Here is an 18314-nt window from a genome sequence, read left to right as displayed (position 1 = left end):
TATGAATATACAGTGTCAGCCTGAGTTAGAATACCAGAGGGCGACGTAAGAACACTGACCTAACATTCAAACATGTAGGTTGTGTGGATTGATGAGTGCGTAGTTGAGAATTGCTTGATTGAACATACCAATTTCTGCATTTACTGCTACTATGGATCTCAATGCCAATAAGAAATTTCGGCCTTCCAGTGGCGTTAGGGAGTTCATGAACTTACAGAGAGTGCAGTCTGATGTCTTTGATATCGCTGTTAAACCCGTGTCATCTCCGAATTGTATGAAAACTTGTTTCATCATAGGAACAGCTTTTGTGTGCGTGAGCATTCTTGTTGCTATAGCTGTTGCTGTAACAGTTAGCATAAACAGCCCGGAACATAGGTATTCATCACTACATGGAAAAGGTTTGTCAAACTACTTCATTTCTTTTATTTTCGAATTTTTCTTTAAGCATTTTAAGTGAAAAGTGTTAACATCACGTAGATTTTTCACCATCAAACAAACTTCATTATTTTTGCCTTTAAATGCTTACATATAGTGTGATGAGTTTGTTAACATGCTATATTAATTATGCCCATTTCAAATGATGAACATTTCACTGTATATTTCAGTTAAACAAATTGTGTTTGTTATACGGTAGTTTGTTTATAAGTATTTTAAAGTAACATCCCTGTGCAGACTTATGTAAAATAAACTACCGTGTATTTTGTGTGACTACAGTTCTTTGACGTAAACCGACGTGTTTACGTAACATTGCTCTTCAACAATTGGAACAATTATTAAACTGTTCTTGCATGTGCTTGAATACAGATCTTTCTCTCGACATTCAACAAATAAATGTATGTATTGTTTAAAGATGCTCCACCGCTGACAAATGGTATTTTTTTCACTATTAAAAACAGGAGCAGACGATTTAGTATTTTTCTTCAGTTACAAAAGTTACTTACTTTACACCATTACCACCATTGAAAAGTTCGAGAAAAAAATCAGCCCCACTATATCCTATATGAAATGAACTACTGAATGCGCTTGTACCAAAGGCAAAATAAATTATTTAATATCATTGTTTGTGTTAATTAGACTATTATATACACGATTAAACACGAATTATTGTTCAAATGATGAATATCAGTTTTGGTCTGTCTGCGGTGGAGCATCTTTAATATCATGTTTACCTGTTAACAGTGCATATAATTGATAAGCTTTGGTCAGTAGGTACAATGTATGACTGCCCAAAATGAATCACCTAAATATAGTTTGATTAATAAATGCCCAGACGTAATAAAACATTTATTAGTTCATTCGATTCAGCAATTGTTTTTCTTGTTTTAAAATAGATGGTATTTAAGGGTTGTCGTTTCACGAAGTTTTTCACTTTTATTATTTATTATTAGTTTTTTATTAAATAAGAAACTGTGAAAAAATGACTATGGAAATTGTCACATTTATTATTCACCACCTTTGGTTTTGCTCAGGCCCTTTTTGTCAGTTTAGACTGTAAACTGAAAATTCTGTATCACATGTAGTCATGTTTTCTTTTTTTCTGAAAAAATTGAAAATCGATTTTTTATAATTTCCATGAATATTGACTTATTTGCAATAAGAAAAATCAATAAAAACTATACCTCACCGTATTATTTTTCAAAATATGACCGATTTGCTTTCTAACATGGCCCTGCAGGTAGGGCGTTAGATTTGTACCTGCTGCCCCTATTGCATGATCGCCTTCCTTGGCACCGCCTCACTTTTGGCCTTGAGTTGAGCGTTCGCCCCTGTGAGGAAGGTTCTGGGTTCTGTCCCCTGGCCGAGACAGACCAAAGTCTTTAAAAGTGGTAGTTTCTGCTCCTGCTTGGCGCTCAGCATACAGGGAGTGGGACGACTGGTTCGCCCGTTGTCAGTATAATGTGACCGGGTGGGGTGTGTTGCTTGGCATGCTTCAGTGATATAGCACTATAAAAAGGGCAACAGTTCCACCATACAAGAAGACACAACACGAACATACCGCAGTCTCCCAAAACACGCACCTCGCACTTCACACACGCTACACATTGCATTCATGGGAGGCCGTCCTTACATGACCCTGGCTGTTAAGAGGACGTTAAAATAAGCAAATAAACAAACAAACAAAGCTTTCTAACACCCCTTAAATTTTGGCCTGAAAACCTATGAATAGGCAAATCCGTATCACTGTACAATGTTTTAAGCTATTATTGTACCCTTGTTAATTTTCTATATTTATTATTGGAGAATACAAGATAACACGATAATTACATATCTTAATGGTTTTATTTATTTATTATATAAAATATAACACACCAGTTTGCAAGCTACATGTAGGCCTGACCTCAAACTTCCAAAAAGAGTCTCAGCAGAAAATACATCAATTTTGGGTTTTTTCTGAGACTAATATTTGCCCTGTGTGATACCGTACTAAAATAGACTATTTCCCGTTATAGCATCTTTCAAATCATAAGTAAATATTCATATGATAAAATAAAAACATTTTCCAACAATTTTATTTCCGCATTTTGTTTGTCCGTTTCCGGACGAATATTAGTATACCGGTATCTTACGAAGAGTGCCTATTGAAGCTCGAAACTCTAATGTTTTCATTCAAAACACTACTATTTTCCTTAGGCATCCATCCACTATGTAAATTTGTTTCTATTCTGAAAAAAGATAGGTATACAGTTATAAAGATAACGGTCATTCACTTGTTACTATTGAGGTGAAGTTTTTCATTTTGTGTCCCTGTAAAATCTGTGAATTCCATCTGACTGTTTAGCGACTATTGTGATTCTTGAATTTTACTTCATGCAAGAATCTTCAAAATTATAGTATATTTACCGATTGCCACACATTTAAGTTGATACACTTCAAGTAAACACCCAGAAAGGTTCCAGACGAAGTATTTGCTCGAATGCCGATGTCAGAAGCGAGTTATAATAGATGGGTACTGAGAATTAAAATACGTTTGTCGGGATCCGGACAGCGACGTTACAAACGTATGACGTAAGAAGGGACGATCTACGTTAATAGGTCACCAAGTACATGTACATTGTAGACCTTCAGGATGTGTACACTGTACAAAGTACTTCCATCAAAATGTTATAACAAAGTAACATATAGATCAGCAATTCGATGTCATTCTTTACAACCGTTCTTTCATGTCAACGCCGAAAGTAGTTATCCACGTATACAGAGGCCAAATATCAAATAAAACCATGCAGGCATGAAGCTATGTTTAGATTGAGAACCATGTTATTGTATAGTGTTTCCATTTCAGTTTGGTTTATGGCCTGTGTAGGGTCAATTTTCCCGAGCGCTTTCCTCTTTTAATTGAAGCTGAAGATGGTTGGAATTGCAGACGATCTTCTACTTCCAGTTACGGGCGGCGACAACAAGAGATTATTTGCCCCGTATTTCCATTCTAATATCCCAATTTCTTAACAATGTCACGTGATCAAGTTATATCCAATCAGAACATTCTTAATAAAAGTATAGTAATATTTGTAATGCATTGGATAAAAGCGTTTTGAGTGTTGGAAAATACCTGATTTGTTCCTCACTCATCTGTGTTTATCCTGAATTTTTCGTATACGTTCGTAGATGTTTATATTTCTGTATACTGCAAAATAGTTACCAAATCTACTGCTAGTACTATGACGTTGGGGTATATATATCACACACAGAATGCAATTTCAAAGAGTTATACACGCTGCAAGCCACATTCATGGGAGACCGTCCTTACATGACCCTGGCTGTTAATTTAATCAAACAAACAAATTTTAAAGAGACTTGCGCAAGACTACGTCGATGGCATTATTAATATGTCCTGCTCCTACTTATGGGCAGGTTCTTATGTTTAGATTACATAGTATTCCGGATATCAAGATTTTACAGCTGGATCTCCCATCGATATGACTTATTTTTTACCTATAAAAGGGGAAATAGTGTAACTGAGGATACACCTGGATTTATCAAATGGATGAAGCTAAATTGAACTCTTTATGAATGAAAATAAATATACGTCGCTAGATAATACTTCCAAGTTTTGGTGTGATAGAAGTGTAGCCATCTACAACACACACACACACACACACACAACATATCTCATACATGGGAGGCCGTCTTTAAATGACCCTGGATATTGTTAAAAAGACAATAAGCCTAGTCAACCAACCAATCAAACTGGCTGTATACGTAACGTGCATACAACGATACGTTATGCTAACAATATGATAGCAAACCATTGAGGTAAAAACGTCAACTTTTCCTACTACATGTCACAGCATGGCTTTTTGCAATACTGCCAAATTAATTTTTCGCTTATGTATCCATGGGGATATTTATGTAAACAGTCAATAATAATTTTTGGCTTTTTAACATTTTGATATATAAAAAGGCAATGTAAAACAACATCTGAAAATTAATTCAATAAAGATTGTTACAATATACATTTATGGGTCTATTATTTGCAATCTGATTAAAATAAAGATCCTTTTTAGCACTACGTTAAATTTGCTGAAGACTTTTATTTTTGAGTGCACATAAATACCGTAAGTAAGAGGTTATGATAGAAATTACATGTGTTATTTATCGGCATTAAAAGTAAAGTGTCTCTCTTTATTACAATTGATAATAATGGATAATATACATAAATATGACATTTGTACAATATATAAATAAAAAATATCAACTTGATATTTCTTATTTAAAATAAATTATCCACAGTCAGCATAAACAAGTGGTTTTAAAACTTCTGGCTAAAGTAACCTTATTTTTTTCTGTTTTAGAAAAATCAACTACCTCCTATACCACCACCATCACCACGACTGCGATGCCAACAACTTTGACAACACCAGGTTGAGTCATAATCTTCTTTTTACAAATACATGTCAATAGCAGATGTGTTCAATTATATTATTAATATGTTCCTGTGTTTATATAAGAAACTTATTATTATAAATACAATTATTTCAAATAAGCAATTATATATTATGTGATATAGTTAACGAGGTATATATTTCATATCATAACAGGCTCATTTTCTGTTGGGTAGTTATATCATCTCTAATATTTACTCAGGGCTTACCCTACAGTTGATAACTACTACATTCATCAGATTTTTATAATCGCATAACTAACATCAACATTACAACATTTTACAGGTAGCAGTTCGGCAGACACAACCGTACAGACGACACCCGAAATAGTGACAACCACACAAGCCCCAAATAGTATGTATTCCTTTATTTCATATATTTTACCTGATCAAAAAATTATATCAAGCCCATACCTTTTTAAGTTATATACTATTTAGAGATGTTGTTATTGGTCCAGGAGAGGACTATATTGTCTGTCTTTTGTCTGTATGTCTGTCTGTCCGTCCGTCCGTCCGTCCTATCTGTCTATCTGTTTGTTGCATGTGTGTCCGTCTGGATTTGGTTTCCAGATGATAACTTGAGAACGAATTAATGGATTTAAATAAACAAATTTCACACAATGGTAGCATATGAAACAATACAGAATATGAGCATACGTCGATTGGGATTGAATTTGGGGACAAAGAGATAACTAAAAGGTCACTGTTATTAAAACAGATTGTTTTAACAAGTCAAGCTTCCCAACGATAATTTGAGATTTGAAAACATATCAGCCCTGCCCAGGTAGGGCGTTAGCATTGTACATGCTGCCCCTATGGCATGATCGTAAAATTATACTAAATTTAGGATCTTATATTTTCTTTTCTTTTTAACCGACTTTATCTTTCCTAATGCCTCCCTTGCCACCGTCTATTTGTTTGGCCTTGAGTTAAGCGTTCGCCCTGGTGAGGAAGGCTCTGGGTTCTGTTCCCTGGCCGAGTCACACCAAAGTCAATAAAATTGGTAGTTTCTACTCCTGCTTAGCGCTCAGCATACAGGGAGTGGGACGACTGGTTCGCTCGTTGTCATTGACCGGGTGGGTTGTGTTGTCTGGTGTCTTCGGACGCACTTCACATACGCTACACACTGCATACATGGGAGGCCGTCCTAACATGACCCTGGCTGTTAATAGGACGATAAAATAAACAAACAATTGAAAACATATCAACAAAATTTATTCAACCTTACTATGATAGCATAAATAAGCAATAGTAACTTGCCGTAAATTAGAAACTGTAATTTACGACAGGGCACGTGTGTTGCTTGCAACTGTCAGCTTGTTTAATTATCTTTTAATCAGCTAAACGGAAAACAATTTCAACTCAGTATATTTTACCTACATTTTGTTTAAGATTTACACATATTACTTAAAAATTCAGCGGGAATAACCTTCTACTAGTCAAAGTTATTAACCCAATATTTCATGAATCGGAGTATAAACTAATATCTGACTTTAACATTTTTGACTTGTCTCACAAAATGAATTGCAGATGGAACCTGGAATAACTGGGGAGCCTGGACTTCCTGTCGTGCCACATGTGGAACCGGATCCCACACCAGATACAGAACATACCTCCGTGCTTCCCCAGTGGCCACATATTTGTACAGGAGAATATGTACAGACGACAACATGTTCATTAGCAGCATGTCCAGGTATTTTAGGGGGCTTTTCAGAGATATGATATACACGTCAACTTTAACAAGCCTTTGTTGCATAATTCGTAAATTTCCGTTAACCGATCAGAACTTGACGCTATAGAAACATGAGCTTTTACCGTATTTACGATCAGAATAAAATACCACTCAATGACATCGATACAAATTTTATATGAAAAAATGAACACTCCTTTATTGCTAATGTTCATCCATTTCCATAACAGCCGCTGTTCTCTGTATTACGGAAAACGACCCATTTCATATTCTTCATTTGTTTTTAAGTATATGGAGTATGGACCACATGGTCAGGTTGGGCAGTCTGTGACGTCACGTGTGGAGGTGATACACAGTTAAGGACCGAGGGTTTGTCAGAAAGCTGCATCGACTGATTTAGACTGTGTAGGATTCTCCTCACAGTCTCAGACATGTAACACATGGCATTGCCCTGGTACGTAAATGCAATTTCCACTGTCACATCTGGACTATGACATTTGGAATTCGTATTTCGCATTTGCGGAATATTCATCGATCCAAAGTATGTAAGCGTAAAATCGATTTTAGAATATATATCGATAATGACTAGTTAATAGATGCAATATATTCTCTCATTTTTTCTGTTTTCAGATTGTTCACAGACCTGTACCACCGGTACTCTGAACGCAGACTGTACGGCCTGTGAATGTACATCAAATACTGTACAGGGCATTGTACGCAACCATGTCAACGTCCCTTTAGGCGAGGTTTCAATAGTACACGCGAGCGTTCCATACAAGACGTTAGCGACAACCAATGAAACTGGAGGATTTACATTGGATACGACATGTGACGCAGTGGAAATCATCATCACTAGGACGGGATATGCTGACGTCACAGTGGTCGTCACGGGAACAACGGTTTCTGTCCAGATGTCACTTATAGGTGATATGTTTTTAATTTTTTTGTACGATACACATATAACCGTTCCCACAGAGGAAATTTCCCTACCTATAGGGCTTTATATGCGACTTTATTTGTATAAAATAAATTTATTTCCATAGAATACCCAGCCATCGCCTCAAATCCACGGTCACGTGTCCGAGTCCAGGGAGAAAATGTCACCTTTTGTTGCGAGGCTTTCGGAAACCCTGCTATATCATATTACGAATGGTAAGTTATAATGAATTAAATACTAATAATGAGAGTCTTAAATCCCTTTTACAATTTAATCGTTTAAGAGACCGCAGAACCAAATGATTTCGCTATATACGATATATTAACGTTTGCCGCTGTCAAGGTTAAATGGAGTTTTCAAGTCTGGTCACCTGTCACTAATTTTGAAGAATGGCATCTCGCATACCTGTAAATAAAAAGAAATAAAGATCTACCATCTTGCTAAACTTTTATGTGGGGGGTGCCATCTTATGTTGAATTCCGCACCAAAAATTGACCAAAATATTCATGAAATTCCAATATTGATTACCTCCCCCTGTCAGACACACACTTGACAGAATTTTAAAATTTCTTTATATATTTTACATCTACATGTATTGCCCAACCCACACATTAAACATTTGAAACTGATGCACCCTGGATACCCAATCAGCAGGCTCCGAAACATTCACCTCTCTATGAAATCTTGTGCCCAAAAGGGGATTTCCAGGAATCTATTTTTGGTTTGATTCTGCGGTCTCTATAGCATTTTACATATTTTTCAAATTCACCATTTTTGGAAAGCTACATGTCCATAAGGTCTGATTCCAAAATGGGTGTTTGCTCGCTGCATGGGTTGGTCTGGTACTGCAAGCTGTGTACTCGTATCGACGATGAAGATTCCTGTAAGAAAAATTATGAGAATTGAAACAGTTTTGAAATAAAAATTTAAAAATTTCAATGAAATTTGAACCTAGACTTTTGACTTTTACTTATAACTATAGTATAGTTAGTGTACTACAGGGAATTATGACCAATTGAATTAAACTTGGAGGTCAGGGGGAGATAACTCATATTCTTTACCCCCACCCCCCATTTTTGTAATTTCTAGAAAAAAATATCCAGAACTGAACAATTAAGCAAATCAAAGTTCCAGAACTGGCTCAATACTATAGATATATAACTTAGTAAACAATAGAATATCATAAAGAAATGATTATAACATATTATGTCATAATATATCTGATATAACACAGAGAAATTACGGTGCAGCTAATAAAATATGGATACAAAATAGCCCCAAAAATTTCAAATTTGCCCTGATTTTCTGAATCAGATGATTCTAAAATTACAAATGTATACCAATTGATGTAAAAAAAGGGAATTATTAACCTCTGAAGGATTCCAAGGACAGATAAAATCAAATCTAGAGCAACATTTGAACCCGAAAAACTGGACAGAACTAAAGAATCGTGGCTATTAGAAAGAAAATGATTTTGAAAAATAGAATTAAACTTATCCTTCACTCACATATTGATGTATACTAGTCAGTTACAAGATCTGGAAGTGAAAGAATTACACAATTCACCTCTAAATTTGCACCATCTCACTGCTAAAAAAACCCGTTTACCAGAGACCTACAAATGTACAGACAATGGAAGGGAAATAACTCGAATTTCACTCGACTATCCATCTCGAAGAAATTAATAACACTGATAATTGAACCAAAGAGGTATATGAGAGAAATATACAGAGAAAAAAAAACAAATTATACTCACAATTAAATACTCAGGTCAATTATGGAAAGGTAACTCTGTCTAGTATTTTCATGAAATGAGTTAACTCCCCTTGGCGCTGTCTTCATGTCAGGAAAAAGCTGTTAAACTGGTCGGCCCAAAAGGTACCATGGTCAAAGCTCGGCTGAAACAGAAGAAATGTATAAATTAATAAATAAATGACTAAAATGAAAGAGTTAAAGTAGCTGATTAATGAACACAAAAACAGAAAGTGTTTTATATAGATCGATTAGGGTTCATGGCCATTTAAGGATGTGTCAATACTTGGAGGAACCCAGAGTATCAAAATAAAAACCACCGTCCTACAGCCTGAATCTATTACCTATTCCTGACCAGTCTTAAACATTTAATTTTGAAAAAGAAGACTATACTGTTTATTTTACAGAACCAAACAACACTATATCCATTTGATGAATTTATATATAAAATATATTTGACTTACATATACAGATAAATAGAATAGTGATTATGATAAATAGATAAATACAGGGAAAGAGATTATTAGGCTTGAATAACTCCTAATCACAGAGTATCACGCAAATTCAGATAAGTTTACTAAATATCATTGAAATACACATCATATTCTAAATATTCTAAGTCACCAGACTTCTTACATGTACCCCCCCCGGGCCAGGACCCTAGCCCCTGTGTCATACTGCCCCAAGCCCCTGTGTCATAATCGTGACAAAACATCTTCTGTATAATCATTTTCTAAGATATTGGTTCATGTGCTAAGCTATATTAACAACATATGTGTAATGTGATTTTTTTTCAACAAAATCCACCAATTTACAGTGTCGTTATCAAGACAGAAAGGCCTCCGTACTAAAAATAGCTACCAAATATTTATAAAATACAAGCAAAATACCTTCAACACTCGATTTCCAGTCAAATACATGCAGATTGGGTTCAGTCAAATGGTGTCCAGGGACGCTGAATGACGGAAACGTCATATCCGGTTGTCATCCTATAGAGACCGCAGAACCAAATGATTTCGCTATATACGATATATTAACGTTTGCCGCTGTCAAGGTTAAATGGAGTTTTCAAGTCTGGTCACCTGTCACTAATTTTGAAGAATGGCATCTCGCATACCTGTGAATAAAAAGAAATAAAGATCTACCATCTTGCTAAACTTTTATGTGGGGGGTGCCATCTTATGTTGAATTCCGCACCAAAAATTGACCAAAATATTAATGAAATTCTAATATTGATTACCTCCCCCTGTCAGACACACACTTGACAGAATTTTAAAATTTCTTTATATATTTTTACATCTACATGTATTGCCCAACCCACACATTAAACATTTGAAACTGATGCACCCTGGATACCCAATCAGCAGGCTCCGAAACATTCACCTCTCTATGAAATCTTGTGCCCAAAAGGGGATTTCCAGGAATCTATTTTTGGTTTGATTCTGCGGTCCCATTAAGATGTGTTTTAGTGAAGACTTTCGTCGTCCGTCAAAATTTTCGGCCAGATACATCCATCTCAAATAAAGCATAGTAGGAGGTGTGGTGTCCAATAAAGATAAAAAGTGGTCATCGTTTTAAATAGTTGATCGCCATGGATTTTGACAAACTTTGGCCAGAAATATCCTTAGAGGAAGACTAATAGAGTTTGTATCAATCTGGTTTATCTCGCCAGGATTGGCGGTGCTACATGAGTGATAAATAAGATCTGATTTGATGGGATATTGTCATATTCCTTGTTGAACGGAGTGGTAATAAGGGTCTGTATTTTAACTATATTGGAGTTTTAAGTGGATTACACTCGTATTTGGCCTAGCACATCTATGGGTTTGCCCGTTGTAGTATATTGTCAGTATCCTCTGACACACAAACACGTCATACACGATATACGTCTTATAGATAGAAGGCCGTCATTACGTGATCCTGGCTATTCATATGACGTTAATCTAATCGAACAAACAAACTTAACGTCATATAAACAGCCAGAGTCATGTAAGGTTGTATGTATGCGTTGTGTAGTGTATATGAAGTGCGTGCATTGGAAGACTGCGGTATATTCATGTTGTGTCTTCTTATAAATCGATACTCTTGCCCTTTTTATGGTGCTATACCAAGCAACACACCCAGCAGGTTACATTATACTGACAACGGGCGAACCAGTCATCCCACTTCCGGTATGCTGAGCGCTAAGCAGGGGCAGAGACTAATACTTGTATAGACTTTGGTGTGTCTCGCCCAGGGGACAGAACCCAGAGCCTCCTCACAGGGACGAGGGCTCAACAGAAGGCCAAATGTGAGGCGGTGTCAGTGGAGAACAATTATAGTTAGAAAAAAGAATATGGATATACTTTGTAGAAATCTTTCTTTGACCCCCATATTACACATGGAGTTGAACAAATCAGGGATATTAGACATAGATATTTGAAATATTTGAGGAAAAAAAACATATGAGCTTGTACTCAAAACATTTTGTGGCATATCAAACCCTCTCGTTTATATTTCGATTTTTTTTGTTTAGGATGAAGGATGGCGCTTTGCTTGACGAATCAAAATACCCAGAAGGTTTCAATCTGACACTCACTAACGTCACTACAAGTGACAGTGGCCAGTACAAATGTCGCGCCAACAGTCCTGTCGGGGCTGTTTATTCTTCACCGGCATTACTCACTGTGAAAGGTAAGATTAAAATGGTTTTCAATACAACAGCAATATACATTTATGACCGTAATAACTTGACAATGCTATTAAAATACAGATACTTATAAACCAATGTTCGATACGTAGTGATAATAAGGATCTGTATTTTGATCAGAGTGAAGATTGGGTATACCGGAACCATCCTGTCTCTCTGTTGTCTGCAAATTTTAACAGACAACTCCTTCGAAACTACTGACTAATTTCGAAGACACTTCATATTGATGTGGTGAACCGAAGATGACGTTTCTTTATAACTATTGATGACCCTGGTAAAGATAATAAGTTTTGTAAAATAGCCAATAACTCATTAGTCATTTGATCAATTTTATGATAAATTGGCCAAATGATGTAACATGAATGTGTAATACGGTTGCCATAGTCCTAGATGCGTGGTAACGGGGTTTTTCGTTAGCACTGGCCTACATGTCCCAGATTGATTTACAATATTGTACTTTATGCCATACCGTGGCGTCCTACGTCCGTCCGTCAACAATCGACTTCTCCTACATAACCGCTGGTTGGAATTTAACAAAATTTGACTGTTATCATCCTTATGGGTACTGACTGAAAGTTATACAAATGACGGGTCTGAAGGGCGGGGTCAAAAGGGGTCAATTTGGCTATTCCCATATAAACGTCTTCTCTGAAACTAAGTATGGAATAATGCAATGGTAGCTTTCTTATATGTCGGGCGTTCAAAATTGTAAAAATGATGGGACTGACCCCCGGGGCCTGAAACGCAGGACCGAAAGGGTCAATTAGGCTACTATTTTGACAGAAATTATTTCCTCTAAGTAAGTAAACTAAGTATTGGATAACATACATAGTCGTATGGTATATATATAGCATCATTAAATGGTTGGGATTCAAAATTAAACGTATTGTTGGGTCAATTTTGCTTTTTTTTCTAAATGTAAAAAGTCTGTGATAATTATTAAAAAAACAGGTGAGCGATACAGGCCCTCTAGGCCTCTTGTGTGGTAAACGCAATGAGCAAATTGATTTACATGCATTTTCCACAATTCGCAGGAGAACTCACACCTGTTTGACATACGGCCATCTTACATTACGTATAATGCATATATAGTTACAATGAGTTGCTTATATTCTAAGGTTTAAATAGGCGTGAGAGAAAGTAGTTAAATTTTTGGCAAAATTTTATGCCGTATTACTTTCAAAGATGTTTCGTTCTGTAATTTTAGAACACTATACTAAGACGTGCGTTCTCCCTCTTGTGGATTTTAAATGTCATTTGCAAATAAAAAGAATATATATTCTGTTGGAAGTGAAAGTAAAAATGGAGTTACCCAGCCAGCTCAATTTGTATAATTTCATCGTTCTATTAGTTGAAAGTAAAAAAAATAATTGGGGACAAACAATTAAATATGCACCACCGCCGACATCTTAAATGATAACCATCATTTGAACGATAAATAGTATCTAATCGTGTATACGTAATGCATATGTCAAATTAACACAAAACATAACATACAATAATAGAATTAACTTTTAATTTACTTTCAGTTCTTAATTCATATAGGACATAGTGCCACGGAATTGTTGCGGATTGCAATATTTTTTTTAATTTTTCTCTTAAAGTAAACAGAAACTAAATAAAACAGGGTTTTTCCCTTGCCGGATACCGCCTTTAAAAACAGCGATTTCTAACGTTATTACTCATTTTTTACACAGCAAATCATTCTGAGTTTTGCGAGGATGCTTACGAGGAAAAAAAAATAAGCCTTCCATCTGATTGTGTTCAGGACGACGGTACAACGCTGTACGAAGTCGGGGGATGTGCGGAAAAGACATGCCGAGGTACCTCCAGTGAAAACGGCTTATGTGGTCCTAGTAAAACATTCTGTTGCCTACCATCATCTCAGGAAGAACGAACTGTTCAGTGTGATGATTATACCTTGCAAGTTCTCGTCACGACTGGCTGTTCCTGTGGCCAGTGCTCGTCTGGTGACATCACAATTCAAGGACAGGTCAACGGCCTAAATACTGGCATCGCTTTACGTATTGGCACAGTTTACGTGAATGGATCATCAGTTGGCAGGACGACTTATACCGGACTCTTTTCGTTCACTGTACCTAAAGGTACACGTAGTGTCGCGATAACCTTAGAAGACACCATTTTTAATACCCTGTTGACAACAACTAAGCTAATAACTTTAGACGAGTCAACACAAGGTAGGTTGTACCAGAAGATAGCATTAATGGAAGCCGCACCGCCAATAACTATTTCGTCTGATGTTGAGAATACTATTTCGATGGGAAACAACAGTGACATGCCGGCCGTGGTAGAGGTAGTCATACCCCCAGATTCGTTTATAGACTCATCTGGTAACCGATATACTGGCATTGTGAAAGCAAGCGTCAACTTGTTTGATCCCAGAGACATAAGGAGTATTTCAGTTGCGCCCGGATCGTTTGAATTTACAGATGAAGAAGGCATGGTTCAAAATCTCCAAACATTCGGCGTCATAGTGATAGATTTGATAGACGAATCAGGAAACAAACTTAATGTTGCTGGAAACGTGACAATCAAAGTGGATGCTGGACTAGTTGAAACAGAAAATCCTGCAGATGTGAAATTATGGGGATTAAATGACGTGACTGGTTTATGGGAAGAGGTAGGAGCTATGGTCATGGACAGAGCAACACGTAAGAAACGGGAATTGAGGAATTTTATTGTAGGAAGTGTTAGCATTAGCGCATTCACTGCTATAAACATAGACTATAAATTTGGGGTATTACGGATGTTGTTTTGCTTCATCAGTTGTAGATAGGAATGGCAATATGTTAGAGTATTTCAGGTTAAGAATAATATACATGAAATATCCTGGAGCATTGTACCCAAATACATCAACCGAATATGTAACAGCGGTTGAAGAAGTCTGGTTTAGGAATAACTATCCTCGAATTATGTGGTGCCGTAATGATTCTTGGGGTTATATTCAAGCGTACAACAGATATGGGGATTTTTATACCCCAGGTGAATTAGATTCAAGTGGGTTATCGCCAACAGCTCGTTCCAGTTTGGAATATGAAACTATCAATGATCCGATTGGAATAAAATCCAAGTTTGTTGCATCCAGTAACGGACCATTTTTTGATAATTGGTCCACGTGTTACATGCAAAAAGAAAACAAATTTAAATTTTATGAAAACACTACACTGACCGTAGGTCATACGTATATCGAACGTATTGATCCCTTAGTTGCATGGGAAGTTGCCATTACAACTGGGAATGACCTTGGACCAAAGTTATGGTACCCATATACGAATACTCACAAAATGAAAAATTATAGAATATGTATGATGAAAATTGTTGTAGATGGACCTACAGACGGACTTAACTTTTCAGTGAAAAGCATAGCAGGACCTAACAGTGGAATCGAAAACATGATATTAGGTGTACGAGAAGTCACAGTGGAAAATGGTGCAGCTTGTGTAGAGTATAAATGTAGTAGCGAATTTCCGTCTTTTCAAAATATGATAGATGATAGTACCCAGACTAGTCCTATTATACTGAGAGATGATACAAAAGTTACGATTACTCCAAAAGGAAGATTCTGTACAGTGGCTTGGGAAAGCGATATTAAATCACATAGCAGTAATTCTGATAACATTGGCAATGTGAATCTCGAGTGGCTGATTCCAGACAAAGAGGACGAAGGTATTTATATTTATGAGCAAACGTATTTCTATCCCGAAGTAGACTGGGAAAGCTTCCTTCTGTCGACAACAAACATGTGTAAGGAAGGCAAAACAGACCCTTCGTCTGAAAACCCGATTATGAACACAGACAACCCAGCTGTCAAGTTTACGTGTATTTAAGTGGAATTATGGAGAAAGGACCGCAAACTTTTCCTATGTTAATAACTCAAAATTCCAACTGAAATAATCAGTTAAAAGTCAGTTTAATACTGATATAAATAGTTAGATATGGAATGATCTAATGGTACAACTGTTTTATTTTTTGCGTTTTGTTTTGGTGTTAATAGCTTGGTAGGCATTGTCTGTTAATGTAGCAATTTTATGTTCGTAGTGGTATCGAATATAGAAATCTGTATGATTTTATTTTGCGAAAAAATCACTTAAATGTAGATGTTGATGAAACACCTGTTTTGATTTAATTATTTCCATGGTATTATCCTCATAACATTCATAAAAAATATGACATTGTCTTCACGAATCTACTGCAGATTAGATTATAAATTTTAGTTGTAACACGATAAAAACTTACAATGTTGATATCTCCGATCTTATCGTATCATAATTAAATTAAAAACTTCATTATTTACCCTAAATCTTTAGGGTATCTATTGCGTTTTATTGTTATCATCTGTGGTAATCATTCTTTAAGATTAGTGTTGCATTTTCAAAGAAATCTTTCAAATAACTCATTAAAATATTTCCAGTGTATGATTTATATTTTTAATATCAGTAATGACGCAATTGCTAATGTTCGTTATCAAAATGTAAATAGTCTTCAATGATATGGATATCTTTATTTATACAAAATAGCTTATATTTTACATTTTGATTTAGATCGTTTCACATGTCGTGTATCTTAATTCAAAACACTAACACATGAGATTAAATATATATAGATACTAGAGGAAAGTCGTGAAGTTTTATGTTTATATGTAAATGTATACAATAAAGTATCATATTTGAAGAAAAGGTGAGATTATTATATGTCGGTGCGATTACATAATATGATATGGACAGTAATATTTTTGTTGTCCCATATTACTGTTCGTATCATATGTAATCGTGTTTGTTCTGTGTGTCATGATGATGGAGCAAATCGCCTCGAAAATTTGACATTTCTTTTGTACACACGGTTATAATCGGTTTTCTTTGTCCGATATTTACCTTTGAAGTATTTCGTATCCTACATAACTACGTTTGATGGGATCCCGTGTCATCTGGAAAATAATGTTGATATTATTTCATTGACACCTAATGTATATATATAAATATATACAATGAAGTATCATATTTGTAGAATAGGTGAGCGTATTCTATGGTGCGGCGTCCGTTGTCTGTCCGTCCGTCAGTCAACATTTTCATTCTGCAAGGAATCTCACCAAAATTGGCAAGAAACATCCTTGGGGCAAGGGAAACAAAGATTGTATCAATCTTTTCTCAGACCCTTGAGGGAGAAGGAGAGATGGACATAAATGATTAGATATTAAAACAAGAACAATAATCCTGTATTCAGAAAATTACTTGACATAACATACAAAGTGATACAGTTTTCCACTATTCAGTAAGGGTCTATAAGAACTTTTATAAACATTTTAGGTCACCAGAGACGAAGTCTCAGGTGAACTATTCTAATCGTCCTTTGTCTGTCGTCGTGCGTCGTCCGTTGTGCGTCGTATGTCCATAAACAATTTACATTTTCGACTTCTTTTCCAAAACTGCTGAAGCATTTGCGAAAAACTTCTATGGCACAAGGCCAATCAAAATTGTGAATTTTATAGTCCCCATCCCCATGGGGCTGTTTGAAGGGCCAAAATTAAAAAGAAAAACTTCTCCACTCACAGTTGTGGTAGAATCAAATACTCTTCATAGATAGAAAGGTCTTAAGGTCCTTTACAAAATTTCACAATTATATGACTCCGGGGTCTCTCGTTTCCTCCTGGGGAGGGGGTTAAGTTTATCATAGTTTATATAGGAAAAACAATTTTTTGAGCATCATATGGTCATTTATAATAGTAAATGAGTAAACTATTGTCAGAATTATGAGTATGAGATGGCCATTGAATCATATTAACAAATTTTCCATGACTGACCCCCAGGGGCCTAAAGGGGTCTAAAGGTGTCAAATAACACTTCAAAAATCTTCTTCTGAAACTCTGGTAAAGGTGGTAAAGGTAGAATGACATACTCTTCATAGATTGGAAGGTCTTAAGGTCCCTGGGTCTCACGATTCCCCCTGGGGAAGGGGTCAAGTTTACTGTATTTCATATGTGGAAAACACAATTCTGAGCATTTTTTTGCCCAATTTTCTTAGGAAAAGATTTAAACTTGGTAAGAATTATTAGCCTAAGATAGCATTTTAATATCATATCCATATTAGTCGTGGCCGACCCCTGGGGCTAGAGGGGTGGGACCGAAAGAGGTCAAGTCAATTAAACTTTACTAACCGTTTTCTAAAATTCTGGAAATATGAAGTAATTCTAAGTCTGTGTGTCTTCTTTAAAGTCGGTGTTGTCTGTATTGTTGATGATGAAGTGTAGAGTTGTTGATGTAGAGTCAAACACTGAGTTGTGGTTTCAGAACTTTATTCTGGATGATAAAATATGTCCAAGTGCTCAATATGAGAGCACTGGCGGGAATGC

General features: G+C 36.0%; 2 protein-coding genes and 1 long non-coding RNA gene across 3 annotated transcripts; 2 read left to right on the top strand and 1 right to left on the bottom strand.

The window, feature by feature from the left end:
- Positions 1–7254, top strand: LOC138305706 (uncharacterized). Its single transcript, XM_069245988.1, has 5 exons — positions 1–398; positions 4791–4859; positions 5166–5234; positions 6410–6572; positions 7200–7254. Exons 1-5 carry the CDS (start codon positions 152–154, stop codon positions 7252–7254), a joined length of 603 nt encoding a protein of 200 aa, XP_069102089.1. The 5' UTR covers positions 1–151.
- LOC138306148 (cartilage intermediate layer protein 1-like) lies at positions 6515–16368 on the top strand. The gene is made up of 6 exons (XM_069246533.1): positions 6515–6572; positions 6858–7023; positions 7200–7493; positions 7613–7721; positions 11774–11931; positions 13645–16368. The coding sequence occupies exons 3-6, from the start codon at positions 7481–7483 to the stop codon at positions 14742–14744; spliced, it is 1380 nt and encodes a 459-aa protein (XP_069102634.1). The 5' UTR covers positions 6515–6572; positions 6858–7023; positions 7200–7480; the 3' UTR covers positions 14745–16368.
- On the bottom strand, positions 7789–10477 carry LOC138306204 (uncharacterized). Its single transcript, XR_011205803.1, has 4 exons — positions 10149–10477; positions 9263–9404; positions 8276–8387; positions 7789–7911 (listed from the first exon to the last, which is right to left on the bottom strand). It is a non-coding gene; the product is annotated as an uncharacterized lncRNA (long non-coding RNA).
- Positions 16369–18314: the final 1946 nt, after the last annotated feature.

This window comes from Argopecten irradians, chromosome 13 (genome assembly GCF_041381155.1).
Source record: "Argopecten irradians isolate NY chromosome 13, Ai_NY, whole genome shotgun sequence".
NCBI classification, from domain to species: domain Eukaryota; kingdom Metazoa; phylum Mollusca; class Bivalvia; order Pectinida; family Pectinidae; genus Argopecten; species Argopecten irradians.
This window is presented reverse-complemented; position numbering and strand designations above follow the sequence as displayed.